The 18,024-nt window shown below is 38.7% G+C and overlaps 1 protein-coding gene across 3 annotated transcripts in view; it reads right to left on the bottom strand.

Moving 5' to 3' along the window:
- The window catches only part of myh11a (myosin, heavy chain 11a, smooth muscle), a 30,197-nt gene extending 15,583 nt beyond the window's left edge, over positions 1-14,614 (bottom strand). For 2 of the 3 annotated variants that reach the window (XM_063476799.1, XM_063476802.1), the window contains exons 1-6: positions 14,494-14,614; positions 11,027-11,391; positions 10,592-10,748; positions 3,694-3,721; positions 218-317; positions 74-100 (exon numbers count right to left, since the gene is read on the bottom strand). In XM_063476799.1, coding sequence (XP_063332869.1) covers positions 74-100; positions 218-317; positions 3,694-3,721; positions 10,592-10,748; positions 11,027-11,368 — 654 coding nt within the window. In that variant the 5' untranslated portion in view covers positions 11,369-11,391; positions 14,494-14,614. The remainder of the gene's footprint in view (positions 1-73; positions 101-217; positions 318-3,693; positions 3,722-10,591; positions 10,749-11,026; positions 11,392-14,493) is intronic. The other variant, XM_063476800.1, reaches the window with a different exon arrangement.
- Between the last annotated feature and the right edge of the window lie 3,410 nt (positions 14,615-18,024).

Genomic DNA, 18,024 nt, shown 5'->3' with positions numbered 1-18,024 from the left:
TCTAACCTAAGGAAGGAACACACACATGAAAACCACACAGAGAAACACACTCCGGGCATTCCCCTTTACTCACGTAAGCCATCTGTGATCCTGCATGTTGCTATTTGGAGGAAATGGTAATATACAGGATTAAACTGGGTAGTTTCCTATGTCATTAAGAGTGAGGGAACTGGCTGACAGATCCTAACTATCATGGTTTCTTTACACAGATACTTACAGCACTGCTGTCTTTCTTGCCTTTGTGCGAGGAGGCCACAACAGCCAAATACTGGATGACTTTCTTGGTGTTTTCTGTCTTCCCAGCACCAGACTCTCCACTAGGGAGGAAAAAGTTACAGTGGGATTGAAAAAGAAATAGAGAAGGAGAGAAGGAGAGAGGACAATGAAGATAAGCAGTACTGACAGGTTTCTGTTCACACTTCAGTAACCCAGTTTAATTGAATGGAAATCATGTGCTGCAGAGATAACTGTGCCTGACACAAAGCATAATGTTATTGTTCAGACTGTATACTACACACTGGTCCTGTGATAATCTACACAGTTTCAGGGAAAAGTTTATTTTAAAAGGGATTTATTACCCTTTTTCTTATTTGTGCATACTGATGCTACTCACCTGTTGTTCATTAAGGGAAGAAAGTTGTCTGAGACCAATTATAAGATTTCCAAATGTAACTCATTCAGAGTTACTCTAGTGAAGTCTAACAAGGTCATCTACTGATCGGAAGGTTGGGGGTTCGATCTCTGGCTCCCCCTAGTCTGCATGTCAAATATCTTTGGGCAAGATATTAGCCCTAAGTTGCTCTCCGATGAATCCATTGGAGTATGAATGTGTGTGAATGCTAGTTAGAAAGCACTTAAAAACATAGAAGATAGTGCTTGTGTGAATGGGTGAATGCGGCATGTTGTACAAAGCGCTTTGAGTACTCTGGGAGACTAGAAAGGCACTATATAAGAATCGGTTTTAAGATGCACCCGAAGAGACAGGAGGGAGTATTTCATGCAACCATTCCACTAGAGCTGAGCTAGCTCTTAGAATGTGACCCGATACTTCATATTAATATACTTCGTATATTAGTTTATATACCTGATAACTTGATGAAAGTTATATGACAACGACTCTTAGACTAGACAAAAATCTAAAACATGTGCTACTGTATGCTTGAAAGGCATCTAATTACTTAAACATAAGCGAGACAATGCAATTTATTCCCAGAAAATGAACTTGGCTACTTCAAACAAAGTTGAATGATCCCAGAGCCATCAGCCACTAGCCAGAACACACAGACATGCTCGGTCATGGGTCCATAAAAGGCATCGGATGCTCTCTGTGTTAGGGCCTGGCAGCATAAAGAGGAGCGTAATTACTCAGTCCTGCTCAGGTCTGCTAAGGATATATGACATCCAGGCTCCTATTGCAGGCAGCTGTTAGTGCAGAGCAAATTCTGTTGGGATTTTTTTTCCAGATAGTTTATCAAGCTGTCTCATCCGGCTTATCCACAGTAAGCAGCACAGGTTTCACTTGTGGTTATAAGATTATTTGAAAGGGTATGAGCGATTACAGAATGGTTAGATGCATTGCTAATATTTGGGGATTTAATTTCATAAAATCATGAAGTCAAATTAAAATCTTTTTTTTTCTACATTTAACAACTGTGCATGTGTCACTGAATATCAGGGAAGTAGTATCGTCTTTTAAAGAAGAGGTGGGCAATCATTTTTCCCAGGGGGGCCCCATGAGAAACTGGGACTGTGGACAAAAGTGATAAAATTAATACTGAGCAGAGTTCAGCATATTAATGTGATCTTCCACAGCAGTTCCAGTTTCTTGAGAACTTGAGGCCCCTTGATAAAATGAATTGCACACCCTTTTTTTTATTAGATTTACAAATCAAAATTACAAGAACAGACAGGAAGGCTAAATATTTGGCGTTCCTCATTAAAAAATTAATAACTTTGAGCCCTAAGCTAGTCAGAAGTATAGTGAATATTCTTGTCCCATCAGTCTGTTTTTTTATGAAAATATACTGAACAGCAGACAAAAGAAACTGGTGACTTTGTGAAGCTGAAATGCCAAAAATTTCTTAGCATCCCAACTATTTCCCATGGCACATTTTTACTATTACATGGAGCAATCAGGGAAATACAATAAATAATACATTCATCAGGACTCAGCAACCAGAAAATATAGCAGGAATCTTTTTAAGATATAATCAAACCCACAAATAACCCACGTTTTAATTTTGTTATAATAGGTTTGAAACTGTTTTGGTATTGTATTAATAACAGTGTAATTACTGTGTGTATCTTGATTTGCTTCACCTGCGTCCTGTTATCTATTCCTCTTTGGAGTATTTAGTTTGGATCTTCTTGTCTGCCATCCGACGTTTCTCTAATGTTCAAGCCTATTCCTCAAGTTTAGTTCCCTTTTTTTGGTCATCCGGATCCACTTATTTAGTCTACCCTTAGTCTATTTTTGTTTGATTACTCTAACCTTCACTTTCAGTCATGCTTTTGAATCCTCTTTTGCCTTCACCAGATTTCAGACATGGTAAAACGGTGCATGTGCATCCACTGAGGAAGTATATGAAATTTGTGACAGAAATGTCATTCTGTGTAATTTCCCAACTATAATTAACAGCTTAAAATCACACACACAAGTCTCCAGTCACAACATTAAAAAGTGCTTTCACTAAAAATCATTAAGATGCAAGCGGCCCATAATAGATTGTTGTAAAAACAATACCACAAAGCATAAAAAGCAATTAAACACAAGTGCATCCACCCACAAGGAAGAATGTCATAAATGAAATTCCATGTATCATTGCTGAAACATTTTTGCCTTTTATGGGTCCAAAGGCCTGATGGGGCTCAGAAATCTTAAAAAGTGCAAGGACTTGATGTTCCAAGCTGATGGTGTTTCGGCTCTGCGTAAAAAACTTTAAACAATTTTAAATATGGCCTCATGTAAATTAACCTTCTTGTGTAGAAGGTTATTCTTGTGATTGTGTTTAAATTACATTTATGACTGGGATATACATGTATAAGCAGCAAGATTATATTGTGCAACTAATTTAAAATGGTACATGACAAAATGTGAAGTCACTCCAGCACACAAAGAAAAACTAATTAACTCATTTTGTTTTCTATAAATTAAAAGTACAGTTCAGTTCAGGCCAGTCCAAATATCAAGCTATCATTAAGAGACAAAATGAGGCCGTTTGTCCCTGGATGTCCAATTGCCCAGTCAAAGTTCTCAATAATTAGTTTAGAACAAATAAACAAACAAAATAGAGCCAAAACATTTGCAGAGCTAATCTGGTTCTCCCATCAGGGTCCAGGGCATACTTCCTGAGTAAGGGTCTGAGAGGAGAGAGAGGCCACAGGCCTCTGGGAGCACCGTAAAAGCATTAAAGCACATCCAGTTTGGCTGTCTTTGAATACAAGATGACTCCACGGTAACACAATCCGACAAACAAAATCATTTCTTTTTGGCACTGATGGTTGAAACGGTGCTGAGAGACCAAAAAGGTATTTTGTCTGTTTAGATCTATGTTTACACAAGCATTATGTAACTGTTCTTGCACACATACAGATGTGGCATACACTCCTGCTTGTATGTGATGTTTAAGATGTGAAAAAACAAACATGCAAAGATGGAACAGGTGAGCATGGAGGAGAGAGATTTTCACTTACGTGCAGAGAATGGACTGGTCTTCACGATCTGTAGAATCAAGAGAGAGTCAGTGTTAGATAATTTTTATTACAACTTATGTTGGATACTTTTAAACATAAAATTCATGATACAACCAAATAAATTTGTAGAATAAATTTGTAATTTCTATTGTGTATGATAGACATGAGGGACTTTTATTTTCTTTCTTTTCTTTCTACCACTTATGTTCACCATGCAAAGTAGTTATATGCACTACTGTGAAACCACATGTAATTCTCCAGCAATAAAGATCAATCTACTGTCAAACTTAAAACACCAGCTAGGCTTTGTGATTTACTCCCTTGTGCCAAAGAAAACATGTAACTCTTAAAAATACTTTGATTTTTACACATGAAAATGAACTCTGAATGCGCAAAACAATGCGTCATTACACTGTCTCCAAAAATACTCCAGGGAGATTACACGAAGACCATGTAAGGCTAAACTGTAACTGTATACTTCAGTACAAACCACCCCTGGGGGAGTATGGTGCACATTGCTGAAAGAGAGATAACTTTTCTGGGCATTTGTGATCAGAACAGAACAAATGGCATGCTAGGCAGCCTCATAAACCTCTGTGCAACTGTGCAACAAAAATGACCCAGGGTAGGGTGAAGGACATGAGACAATTCCTCATTCTGACACTGAAGAGTGTCATTTTCATTTTGATTATCATCCACTTGTCCAGGACACAAATCTGATGACATGTCTAACTTTGTCAGGTTATTTACTGACACTTCACTCCATCTCTGTGGTGTCAAACATCTCCCAAAGAGTCGGTTCCATAGACTATATAAAACATGGACACAGTGACCATGATGTCACCCACTGATTTGTGAAATTTCATCTCTGAAACTTTGAGCCACACAATTTCCAATTTCTTTTAAACCAGACATGAGGGCCTGTACACACTTATATGGTAGCACCTTGTCAGTCAGTGTAGGTCCCCCCTAAACATACCCTGCTTTAATGTCCTTCCTGATACTGCTGTATTCCATAAGACTTGAACTGAGTTCATGCACTCATCAGTACAGTTTTTACTGAGGTCAGAGTGTAAGTAGTTTTCTTATAGACAACTGGACATCATCTTCTTTCAACTAGAGGAGTCACTACCTTGCTGCCTTATAGAAAGAAATGTTTAAGGCGCTTCTTCTCTTTTATATCCAGTCTATGGTCCAATCTGACCCACTGCATAGAAAATTAAAATTGCAAGAGAGGAGGGCATCATTTTTGGAAATTTTTCCCCATTTATTGCACCAGGAAACATTGCACTGACAGAATGGATAACGTCACAAACCAAAGCACTAATTGTTTTCAATTTTATAGCCCCCATAGCCTGTAGCCTGAAGTAAGATAGTTACGCCATGGAGACGTATCCAAAACATTTCTTTTTAGTGACAGTAGACTGACTGAAGGTGGAAAAGCTGACTCACACGATATGATGATGTTTACTGTCTATTGGTTTTAACAGATACTCTATATTTAATTGTCTAATGTTTAATGAACTTCTTTCTACTAAAGAAAGGAAAAATGTTGGTGGTACTACAACAACTTAACTTGTCTGGCACTTGAGATTAAACTGGGCTTAATGTGGTCTCGTTCAACAGAAATTAGTCTAACCACTCCTCTCTAACCCTGTTGCATCATTACATCAACCTTAGTCCCAACAAAACTCTTTGAAGGTGTTTCATAAATTGAGTTTTCACTTTGCCAAACTGTCTTCTCTTTAGAGGTGGAAAATTTAAAGTGGTCCCCAAGACACACACATACAAGTACACACACACACGCACGCACACACACAAGATAAACCAGCAGCACACTCCTGCACAATTAGGGTGGAGCACTCATAATTTCGTCGTACAAGTACAATGACAATAAAGGGCTATTCTATTCTATTCTGCACACACAGTTACAGTGTCCAGCCTCCATTGAACTGTAAACTGGGGTGGATGCCTTTTCTCCATGTGGACTCCAGTTTGGCTGCTGTTCCACTGGATTCATTCCTTACATACAGACGAAATGTACCCTGTTCCCTCTCTGCACTTCCTAATTAAGGCAGAGTGCAAGACAGCAACACAGAGAGAGAGAGAGAGAGTAAGGTGGCCAGATTTGTGAATTCTTGTAACAAATCCAAAAACAACGTGCACTCACATTAGTGAATGAGACTTAAAAAAATCTGTGAACCTAATTAAGTCATGATAATTAAATCTGATTATATGAGTCTCTGCACCAGTAAATATACTGTGAGCACAGAAGGACAGCATGTCAATCATCTGCTGCTGGGGACAGAAAACTCCCCACGGGAATCTTACATTTTTATCTCTCGGACATCAAAGACCAAAGTACAATTTTGGAGGAATGGGATCTTGGCCAAGACTGAAGAAGGAATGTTTCAGAGCTTAGGAGACTTATCTGGATTTGCTTCAGTTATGCACCACTTCCAGTTTACATGTGAATTGTTCATACTACAGCACTCAGTGTAGAACATCCTGCTTCATTAGTCACAACTTCATGGGAAATCCTACCAAAGCATCAACAATAACAACTCCCTGGCAGTCATAGTTTTTCTTATATTATTTTGGTGTATAGAGAGACCCCTTGAGACATTGATATTGTAAAGGTTTAAATTATGAAAAAGAATATGCTTCAAGCAATCAGACCCTATGAATCAAAAGGAGATATAAAGCTTTAATGTGGTCCAGTTATGCACATTTCCAGTTCCTTTTTTTATTCTTAAAGTCCACTACAGTAGCTTTACATTACAGCTCAAAATCACTCTTATTTATCTAAACCATGACCCTGATTAAAGTTGCCTTTAAGACAACCTTCCTCTGACTCGCTGCCCCTTGGAAACTGACACTTTTTCCCCAGCTTTAAAAATTAAACAGGACCTATCATACTGATTTCACACTCCATGAGCTATTCTTATTCTTGCACCACATGATTCACATTTCAAAATAATACTGGATCTTGTTGTCTCAAATCAAGCTGTTTAGCTGCAATCCCTTCCATTTAAGCCAACTGTCCTCTGACTGCCCCTGCCTTATAAACAGAAAGTTTAAACATCAGGCAGGTGGGACTTTATGTGGTAACAGCCTGCGCTGTGTGTCTTAGATCATCATATTAAAGATATCCAGTCTCGCTGACATCATGCAGGTCTAAGAGCAGGACAAACGGCCTGAAACAGTGCAGAGAATAGTTCGAAGCCTGAACTTTAGGCTCGCATGGATTACTTGAAATTTCATTTAACATAATCATCACCATTGTAACAGTAACAGTGATAGAAAATAAGGATGAGGAAAACGTATCATGAGTTCACTTAAACCCATATAAGACAGTCTCTTTCACTTTTGCACGAGACATTTTGTTATTTTTAAAGAATGAATATATTTTTGATTAATTGTTTCTTGTCTTTTCTATGCTTTTCTTTATATTTCTCCTTGTGTTTTTTTTTTTTGTTCAAATTTTTTGCTGCTGACTTATCTTGATTTCTTTACTCAAGCACTTTAAGTCCCGGTTGTTAAAACGTGACAGCTAAATGGGTGGTCCAAGCTTAAATATCTACTGTCATATATATGATAAGTCTGAAAAAAATGTTTAGTCTGAAATAAATGCAGCAAATCAAAACACATTTTTTCTTCTGCACATACAGACACACAGACTGAACAGCATCTGCTATGTTCCAGCGTTTGTTCACAGAGATGAAGAGAAGATGTATAATCCAAACGCCACATAAACACCAATCCTCCCTTCTTCTTGTTTACTCTTGATGCTGTGTTAACAAACTATAGCTTATGAGGTATTTTCCTGTATCCTGGTTTGTTGTAACTTTAAATCATTCAGTGCGTACACCTTATTAGTAACAGAAAAGCATTAGAAAGCACTAAGTCGCTTTATCAAAGACCAATTAAGTTATTTATATTGTCATTGCCAAACAAATTCAGCAAATTGAAGACAAACTGATGTTTCAGTATATCTATTTCCAAATTTGTTCTGCATATGGGTGCGGTCACATTTGTTAGGCTTCTTTATTTTCTTTGATCAGTCATCGTTGATCGTAATGCGTAATGCGATATTTACGTTGCACCAAAATCTTACACTATATATTAAAGATACCCATTGCTGCCCTGATCCCTGGTTTGTGGACTTGCATTTTGAACTTCCACTATGGTTTATAGCTGTCTGTTAGTTTTTTTTAAAGCCTGATGTGACTATATCTGGTAGAGCCAGCAAACTGGATGCACAAGGTTCATCCATAAACTACATGAGTGCATCACACAGACACAAATACAGACAGCTCAGCTTTGACCCCAATGATGCAAACTTATCTCGATATGTTTGCATCAGTCTCGATATAATTGGGGAGATATTTAAAAAGTCTTCCTCCGCAAATCCTTCGCAGGTCGCATTTGAAGGCCGAGTCGGTGTATCCTTCGTGGCCCAACCTATCCCAGAATTCATAGCGCGGCCTAGCCAATTTCAGTATCCAACAATGGAGGCAGCTACTTAGTTTTAATATTAGTCTTTATGGGTCACAAAATAAACTTTTAAGATATTTTCAGCCATGAATGTAGCTGTGTAAATTCAAATATCTGCTTGGTTTATCAAGACATCACATATTTGCAAAAGTGCTCCGACATTTTTGGAGACGTCTGTTACCCACCAGCTCAAAGCTGACCGGGAGGTCGAGGCCCACTAGAGTCAGGGGGAACACGCACGCACTCCTGGCACATCGTGCCTCGACCTCCTGGTACGCTTCGAGCTGGTGGCCTCTGAAGGATGTGGCCTATTTTGTGAGGTCTCGCAAAACTTTTGCAAGATCTTGCAAAAGTTCATCTTAATTTTTTTTTCTCCAATATCCCTTGCAGGGCTCTGTACTTATGCACGGGCTGTCCATACATTTCATGCAGCATAGATTAAGTGATGAATGTGGGAAAACCTAAAGCTGCCGGGAACAGCCTGAGAGGGTATCAGAGGTTGGTGGTCTCGATGCTACTGACATTTTCTAAAACAAAAGTACCCTGGGTAAAGAAATATAGTTTCAAGTTGTTGGCTTACATCCTAGAACAATTATTTTGCTTTATATATCACAGTGTGAATCACAAACTCTCTAAAGGAATTATAATGACAGCAAAATACAGAGCTTTAGAGTACCTGATTACTTGTTTGGATCTCTTCAAGCTTTTTAGCATTGAAATTCATGGTTCATTCAGGTGTGTACTTCAATACTGTAATAATGACCCTATCAGAATTGACAGCTGTGGATGTATGTGTGAGGCCTGTACAGTAGTGGAAAAAATTATAACACAACTTTCTTTGATGGTTTCCAAACAATAACTATCTAAATTACAGTAACTCCTGTCCAAACATCCTGTTTAAGAAGGAAACTCCTCAAACCAAAGGACAAAAGTCTCAGGCTCATTTAATAGGACCAATAAACTTGTTAAATCTTTGGCATTTACACTGACCTAAGAATTTTTTTTTTGAATAAGCAAGAGGGTTTTCTGAAACAGGAAATGTTTTACTGCCCTCCACCCATCCCTCAACCATCTCACAATCCAGATGTCAAGTCCTCTGAGAGAACACATCGTCACATCAACATAAAATCCAGTGGGCAAGACCCCCTGGAAACACAGACACTGATTCTATGGGAAACCAGCCACTCTGAATCACTGCAGGGACATTTACTGTAAGCATGACCAAGACTGCTACCATCACCTCTATGAGACCAAAATACTATTTTGGAGTTGTTTTTCATACCATTTTACATTTTAATGAGTGTATTTTTTTGTTCTCACTACATTATAAACATGGCTCTGCATTTTAAGCCATCAGTTTCATGGATTAGTTTGCGGTTTTGTCAACCACTTTGTCAACATGACAGTGTGATAAGCCTGTCAGCAGTCGTCACCAAGAGAAAAGTGATGCTTCTAACAGCTGATACCACAACTCGCCCACAACAAGCTCTTAAAGCTGCCAACAAACAGCTCAGTTTGACACAGCTTACTTAAGAGCTTCAGCAGCTAACACCTTCAGATTTTATTCAGTTATGTGTGAGGCCTGCTGAAGATTTACTTACGTTTGTTGCTTTCTTGTCTCAATTCGTTATTATTTATCATTTTGATCTGATCATTTTAGTTTATAAATGTTGTAGCCCATCTCAGCATGTGCTGTGCAAAAGTCTTGAGCCACACCTCATTTGTTTATATGTTGCTAGTAAAATAGCTACAGCAATTTATTGAAACAATTCGTAATTTATTTATTTATATTCAGTATATAAGGCAAAAACAGAGTTTGCATATATTTGGTATGACCTCCTTCTTCATTCAACACAGCCTGAGCTACCACAGTCAAGCTTTCTTGTAATGTCTTTAAGTAGGCTTCAAGAATAGCTCTCCAGGTTTCTTGCAGGACGTTCAAAGCTCTTCTTTGGGTGTTGCCTGACGTTTGTTCTGTTGTCTGCCAAGATTATCTCACACTGCTTTAAAAATGTTGAAGTTTGGGCCCTGGGGAGGCCAGTCAGTGACTGATAGCATTCAATTGTGTGGCTTTCTATTCAGGTGTGCTTTTACACTGGATGCCAGGGAACCAATACTCCTCTTAATAAACAAAACAACAACAACAAAAAAAAGTAGCCAATGTCCTGAGAAAAACTATGAAAGATCTTTAGAAAACCTGGAGAACCACTTTAAAAAATACTAGAGTCTGGCTCCTTGGAAGCAAAATATAAAGAAAGGGTTGCCTAAGACTTTTTTCTAGTGTATACTTTGGACAGATAACATAAAAAAGCCCCATTACAGAGCTAACATGGGTAGGAACATGTCTTTGCAGTATGAAAGTATCTACATCACAAGTGGAGTTTTGTAGTATGCATCTTACCTTGCATCATGTTTCTATAGGCGTTGTCAGTGATGGAATAGATATGAGGGGGTAGTTCATGTCGTTTCTTTCCTTTGTACATTTCGATGATCTTCTCTGAGTAGATGGGCAGCATTTTGTAAGGATTCACCACCACGCAGAACAGGCCAGAGTATGTCTGAGAGCAGAGAATGCAGGAAAAGTGAGACAAGGACATCTTGCACAGTTTGCATGCTTGTTTCTGCCAGAGAACGAGACAGAAGTAGTAGTAGTAGTAAAAAGTACAATAATCTGAGGAAATTCATAGTTTGTCGTCGTTTTTCTAGTATTTTATTTAGGGTCAGAGTTTGTACATCCCAATCCAAATAACAAAGGGATAACAAAGTCAACAAGTTGCCATAAGAATAAGGCATAAACTATTTTGTGAGCATGCGCTTGTTTTTAGTAAATACTTACATAAATGAGCCCAGAGAAGTACCTCTCGCGAAGATTGTGCAACACAGAGGCCTCATTTAGACAGGTGAGCTCAGCCATGTCCTCCACCTTGCTGAACTTGGGAGGGTTCATCTTCTGGATGTCATCTTTATTCACTGTTATCTTCTTGGCATTATCAGCCAGCTCCACCAGCACCTCGTCGCCATGCTCCTCCTTGATACTAGCTGCCTCAAAGCCATGCTTTTCTGATGGAACCCATACCAACTTCTTGGCTGACCAGTCAGCCTGAGCCATCGGGCTGTTGAGGAAGTCCTTGTCAACAAAGAGGAACTTCTCGTCCTCGGTAGGGGCCTTCGTGGACATCTTGGCTTAAGGTGAAGGGCCAGCTGTCGATGACAAAAAATGAACTGAATGTTAGGAAAGAGTGAGCAGTAAATAAAACAAAGATGGATGACAGGAAGAATGCAAGTAAGGGAGAAAAGAGGCAATGGCAAGTCAGTAGCAGCAGTCAGTAAGAGACAAGAATCACTTGCAGGTACTGGAGGTATGTTTTCTTAGTGACGGGGGGAAAAAAATCAACAGATTGTGCCCATAGATAGCAAAACCCTGTGTCAAGTAATGAGTAAGTCATAGTGGGAGACATGCTATAAATTTGCCTCCTTGCTTGTGGTCGTAACCCAAAGAGTTAATATGCTTCATCTATCGGGGAGTTCCAGAGTGCAGCCATTCTCACAGACCTCCACCCCCCTCTCGACCCTGCACTCTCTCCCTGTCTCTCTCACACACCACAAGGGAAGAGCACAAACAATTCCCCTCCCTACTGTAGATCCAATGACTGAGGCTGGGAAATTGATTTTAATTAACTCAGCAACAAAGACCGCTGCGTTTTGTCAACAGCTCTATCTCAAATAACCCTAAACCATTAATACTCGCTGGCATTTACTTATACTCAGTCAAGTCAGTGCTTAATTGTCAACATCCATTTTTTCCGGTCTTTCACTCTGCATCTCTCTCTCTCTCTCTTGCTTGCTCTCTCTTACTCTCTCTCTGTCTCCTGCTTGAGGCTTCAGTCTCGTGCTGTGATGACCATATATGGACCCCTTCTCTGGAGCAGGGCTCTTTTCTGCGGACCTAAACAGCAAGGCAAGTGAACTCCCAAACAAAGCCCATATAGGGAATAGTATGTCTCTTGCCGGCCTCGTCGTTTACTCCAAAATGATAACAGTAAGGCAGAGAGCCTGAGGGGGGCCCGGAGCTTTAACAATCGTGCTTCACACGGGGCCCTAGTAGCATTCATTTTTAAATGCACTGGTTAAATCATGAACAAGTGCTCAGTCATGTCTGAAAAGGAGCATTCCTGAGCTTATGTGAAATGCTAACAGAAATATGTAGAGTAAATGTACATGCACTTAATTCTTTTCAAGTGTTATTAAAAAAACGGAACCCATTAGGTCTAATTTAGGGACTGTTACATAACTATAAAACTATAATGTGATGGATAAAATGAAACAAGTTTGCACATTTTTGAGTGGGAAAAATGTTTTACTTTCTAACCTAAGATAGCTTATAAATGAAATCCTGGTCTTAGACAAACTAAGTCACAAACAAACTATAAAATATACTGCAAAGGTATTAGCTTGAAGCAGAAGCAAACACTGTCAATATGTCAGTGGATGAAAGCAGTAAGTCAAGCACACGTCTGAGAAAACAAGGAAGGAACCCTCTGATGATCTGGTGATTTTCTGCAGATAAATGTAAACACATTTTTCCTGACACTCCCCATATACTTAAGTCTGTGCAGCCAATCGAGTTGCTCCTCCTCACTCTCTTTAACCTTTCTCACCAACTTGAGTTAATACTTAATACTTGTGGAGTCCACTCTCACTTTCTGTGGTGTTGATACAGTTTGGTGTTCAGTAAGTGTATCTTGAAGACAGAACAGGGTTCAGAGGGAAAACGTCTCACAGTCACGACGATGGTTTGTCATCGCTGGCATCTTTATTCGTCATGAGACTAAACTACACATAATCCAGTATTATTGATCTGTCATAACTTTAACCCCTAAATATAACATTAAACTCTCTCCTGTGTAATCATCAAACCAAATCAGTATTGTCTCGGTTCTAGTTTGTCAAAAATATCACACCAAGGCTAAAAATAAAACTTGTGATGAGACCAATAAACTGGATAATTATTCCAGAGTCTCTATCAAAAACAATAAACAAGTGGAAATATCATTTAGGAGACTAAGTGACCTTTCTATTTGTGGCTGACCGAGAGGCTGACAATTTTACAACTTTTCTCTCTTCTTCCTGTTATCCTTTTATCAATAAACTCAGATGCATCAGGTTTTCCAGGCCATAGCTCAATGTTTGCTATTAAAACATGAAAATAGTTAAATTGAATTTATTAAAATATACACTTGACTTGTTCCAGGAAGTGTTTCCTCTTATTTTTTGACCAGGAATATCCCAGTGCTTGCCAACCTGTTCATTTAACTGTTCATCCAGAAACCTGTGATGCTGTGGCAAAATTACTCTGTTTAAAGCTGCATCCAAGTTTTACATATATATAACTGAGTTGAAATAATCAGTTATTAGACTGTCCATTAACTTGTGGGGTTATGACAGCGAAAGCCCTTGAAATAAAACAGAAGGGAGACTACATCTGCATGCCAAATATCCTTGGGCAGGATACTAGCCCCAAGTTGCTATGAATGTGTGTTAATGTTAGACAGAAAGCACTTAAGCATAGAAAAAAGACTTGTATGAATGGGTGAATGAGGCATGTATAAAGTGCTTTGAGTGCCTCAGGAGAGCAGAAGAGTGTTATATAAAAAATCAGTCCATCACTCCTCCAAAACCATCATGACAAGATTAGTTAGCTGTATGTGAAAATTGTCACGAGTCTGTGCTATCTGCATCTTCAGGGAAAACATACTGGATATACATGCAGCCTAATACAACCATATTTGGAAAACAGGAAACTCAGTGGTCAGTGGGATGTGGTTCTTAGATAGAGAGACCTTTCCCTTTTCCCTTATGATCGCGAATACTTTTTACAGTTTTTTTTAATATATGTATTTTTTTTTACAGTATTAACTGTAGTTGATTAACTTAACAATAATGCTACGTCGTCTGTTGCACTTTATCTAATGCACAAATAAGTGTTTGCATACAGGAGATGTATAATTACATAATGAGCTGACGCCCAGATACGTAAACTATGTCATTGCTTTTAATTGTCAGGAGAAGTTATGAATAAAACTCATATGCTAGGCTACCATAAAACATTATTTAAAGCATATTTTTAAAATAATGTTTCATAGTAGCTACAAAGTTCACATTAAAGCTCTGCACCCGCCATTATCTACAGGAAAACACGCAGACTCCCTCTTCCTTAAACGCATTTAAAGTTATGAGGGGATGCCGTTTGACAGGTGCACTTCATGACCGCCGCTGCACGCTTCCACTAAAGGATATACTTACATAATGTGAAGAAACGGGAGTTCAGGGGAGCTTTGGCTTTGGAAAGTTGGAGTTTGGAGAAGCCTGCGTTGACGAGGTACTCCAAAAGCGAACAGTCCAAATGACCCTCGTCAATTTCATAGCCTTACCATTTAAACTTGCGCGAGGGTGGAGCTGTACGAGGGGACCCTGCTCCTCCCTCTGCAGCATCGTCCAGTTGCGGGCGGCATCGGTCAGCGGGGCTGCGGAGGCAGCGGACATGCGCACTGCGGACACCAGCAGGTTCGAGGAGTCACAGGGATGTAAGATAAATGAAGAGGCGCTGAATGGAGTGGAGGGTGCTGCTGACAGAGAAGCAGAGGATTAAAAGGTCATATATAACAGTCAACAGTAAAATGGAAAACACCATAACTCCCTAATCTCCGTGCTTACTGTTCCAGCACAAAGACATCATGTTTGTGTGTAAGACTAGCGCACACAGGCTGTGAGGTCAGGTTATGGTTGTAAAATAAAGTGGCGTGTAATACAGTTTTAAAAACGTTTCATCAGTTTTTTAATATCTTGAACTTTACTGCAGCTAACAAATCCAGTTCATCTAAATCCACAACATTTATTTTACAAAACTTTTTTTTAGATTTTAATGTGCAACACGTTTATACATGTGACATATTTTTTATAAATAAAATGATCCAAATTGATATAAAACTAATTGTTAAAATGAGCTACATCATGAGCCAAACTACATTAAAATACCCCTAAAAATAATCAAGCCCATGTAACACAGTAAGGTTCATTCTACGTCTTGGTTATGAGTCTACCATAAGCACATTATTCAGATTAATAGACGTCATAATTCCGATTAACTCAAATTCTCACACACTAGATATTTTAGTGTCAGTGATACTGTGTTAAATTAAATAATAACTTGTTTTTTATTAATTAAAATGAAATCATTTGTATAAAACTAGATAACTAAGCCTTCATATTTTAAAAGTAACTGCAGTTTATATTAAAAAAATATAAAAGAAAATGTGTTATAGTATTACCTTACCAAAGGGAACATCCTCTCCTCTCCCTCCTGTCCAAAGAATTAGTTCAATTACTTTATATTCTTGTAAATGGACAAGCCAGATGTGTGTTTGTAGGTAAACAGCATGGCTTAACTTGAATTTATGTGTTCATTCTTTATGCATCATCACAGACATTAGGAACATTTTATGACTTGATTTGTTGTTTCCATTAATTGAATCATAAAAGCTGGACCCACAATAAACACAGAAGCCGAATAATTGGTTCAATTTGAATTTATGAGTCAATTGATTATATATTTTCCAAAATCTTAAAAACATGCTATCACTTGCTGTCTTAACTAATTTCTTTGGAAAGAGTTGGTTCAACAATATTTAGTAATTCAGCACTAATCAAGCCAAGTGTTTATTGGGCGCCTTGAATCATAATTAACTGCCAACACAAATTACAGGGCGAGTTTTCTGACATAATCTGTTGGATTACAAAAATGTAGTGCAGAATGGATATTTTTGGATCTTGTGGTTCACCAATGGCATTTTTCTCCTCCTGCAGCATCTCAACATATGCCGGGCTATCTGAGGCATTAGTTTGTATGTTCTCTGTATGTCTGTGTTTCTCCCAGGTGTTCCAGTTTCTACTATTTAAAGACATGCATGTTAGCTGGTGTAGGTGTTATTCTACAATGGCTGTAGGAGTGGATGTGTGGGGGTGCAGTTGTCTTCTGTCTGTCTGTCAGTGGCAGTACATTTTCAATGTAATTAAAATGTATTTCTATGTACTTTCCCTGTACAAAAACCTTTCTAACATAATTTACAGATGTCATGTTTCGAAGAAACTATTCAAATGCAATCAAGAAAGTCTTGACAATGTAACTGAAGTCTAATAAAATATTATTTCAAATTGCAATCTGGGCTTTTTTCTCCTTATTTTGTATTATTTATTTCCACACACCTGAGTTGAATCTAATAAGGCTAAACAGTGGGAAAAAATGAACAGGAATCATAATTATAAAACTGTGTGCTTCAGTCCTACACGTTGTAGGGTTTAAAGATTACGCAATGCGTTCCCACTCCTCATAAGGAAAACCAGCTGTCCCCTGCATAGGAATCCCCTTTTACTGTAACCTCCCTGGAGAGTTTCCCTCCAGTACATAACTCATAATTCGCATAGTGAATGTGAGTTTCTTTGTGTGTGTGTGTGTGTGTGCACATCCCATCTTTCTGTTGCTACACACACAGCAAACAGCTCCTCCCCTGTCCTGCTGCATCCCTCCTGTGTGCAGCTTCTTTCCAATGGAACTTCCTTTATAAGGACACTTTTCTGTTTGTCCCGGTAAATCAAGCTGCTGGTTGATAACTGCGCCAGAGACATAGCACTGTGTTCGTGTGTGTCTGTTTGTGTAAAACTGATGACAGACCTAAGACCAACATTAAGGGCCTTCAGGTTCCCTCTGGCCAACATCAAGGAGATGGGGTGGCATTCGTGGAGAAGGACCATGGGTTGAAAAACTCAGCACAGACAGGGAGTGGGAGGGATGAAGAGTGAAGAGGAGGAAAGAGGAACAGATACACTGAACAGAGAGGTTGCAGTGTGTGCCATATAAGGAGAATGGCGTCTGTATGGAATCTCTGCAGCTTTCTGTGTTACTTTCAAAGTCTAGCACAGGCAACCACCCCAAGCCCCAGTGACTAAATATGGTCCAATAGCAACAGGGTTGTTCAAACAAAGTTACTCCTATGGCTTCAAACTCTAACTCTATTTACCTGCAGTTAAGTTGTGACAGACAACTGGTTTATAGTTTCTGTTTAGTGCACATAAGAGAAAGACTTGTTATTTTCTTGTTATTTTCAGTGAGATAAAATATTAAATTAACAATTTGCAGCTTGAGGCTAATGCCTTTGAAATAAGTACACAGAGACTTGGGATTCCCTCTGAACTAAACAGTGTATAACAGGATCATTTTCCAGAATAAGAGCCATAATAATGGATGAAGGTAGAAGGAAGGATTATTATTTATTTGTATTGAAAGTTAATCTGTTCTAAACTTTGTTCTGATACACCTTTAAGGAGGGGACAGCAGGAGTGAACATGGATTAAAACCTCTGACTGAATGACGGCAAAATCCCACTCCAAATGAAATAAACCTAAGCAGGATTTTCACTTAGAAATCAAATGTTAATCGTCTGTATTTTATTTACACACAGCAAATGAATTAACACGCAGCAAGTGAATTCAAACAGGTCACTGTTTATAGTAAACCAGCCAGAATGGCTAAAGCAATTGAGCACGTACATGTGGAGGATTCCCTCGAAGCAATAAAAACAAAACGAGCTGTCATATTAAGATCTCGTACATACAGCATGTTTCATGTGTATTTTTTCTTCACCCTCATGTCCATAGATGGTCATCTATTGGAGAGAAAACATGTTTATGGATATGTTTGACCCCCAAGGAATGCAATTGCATTCTAATTTAAGCACAGAGGCAAACATCAGTTCAGTCTGCAGCAGTCAAAGGATCACT

This window comes from Pelmatolapia mariae, linkage group LG6, assembly GCF_036321145.2.
Source record: "Pelmatolapia mariae isolate MD_Pm_ZW linkage group LG6, Pm_UMD_F_2, whole genome shotgun sequence".
NCBI lineage: Eukaryota > Metazoa > Chordata > Actinopteri > Cichliformes > Cichlidae > Pelmatolapia > Pelmatolapia mariae.
The sequence above is the reverse complement of the archived record's forward strand: the minus strand, read 5'-3'. Positions and strand labels throughout refer to the sequence as shown.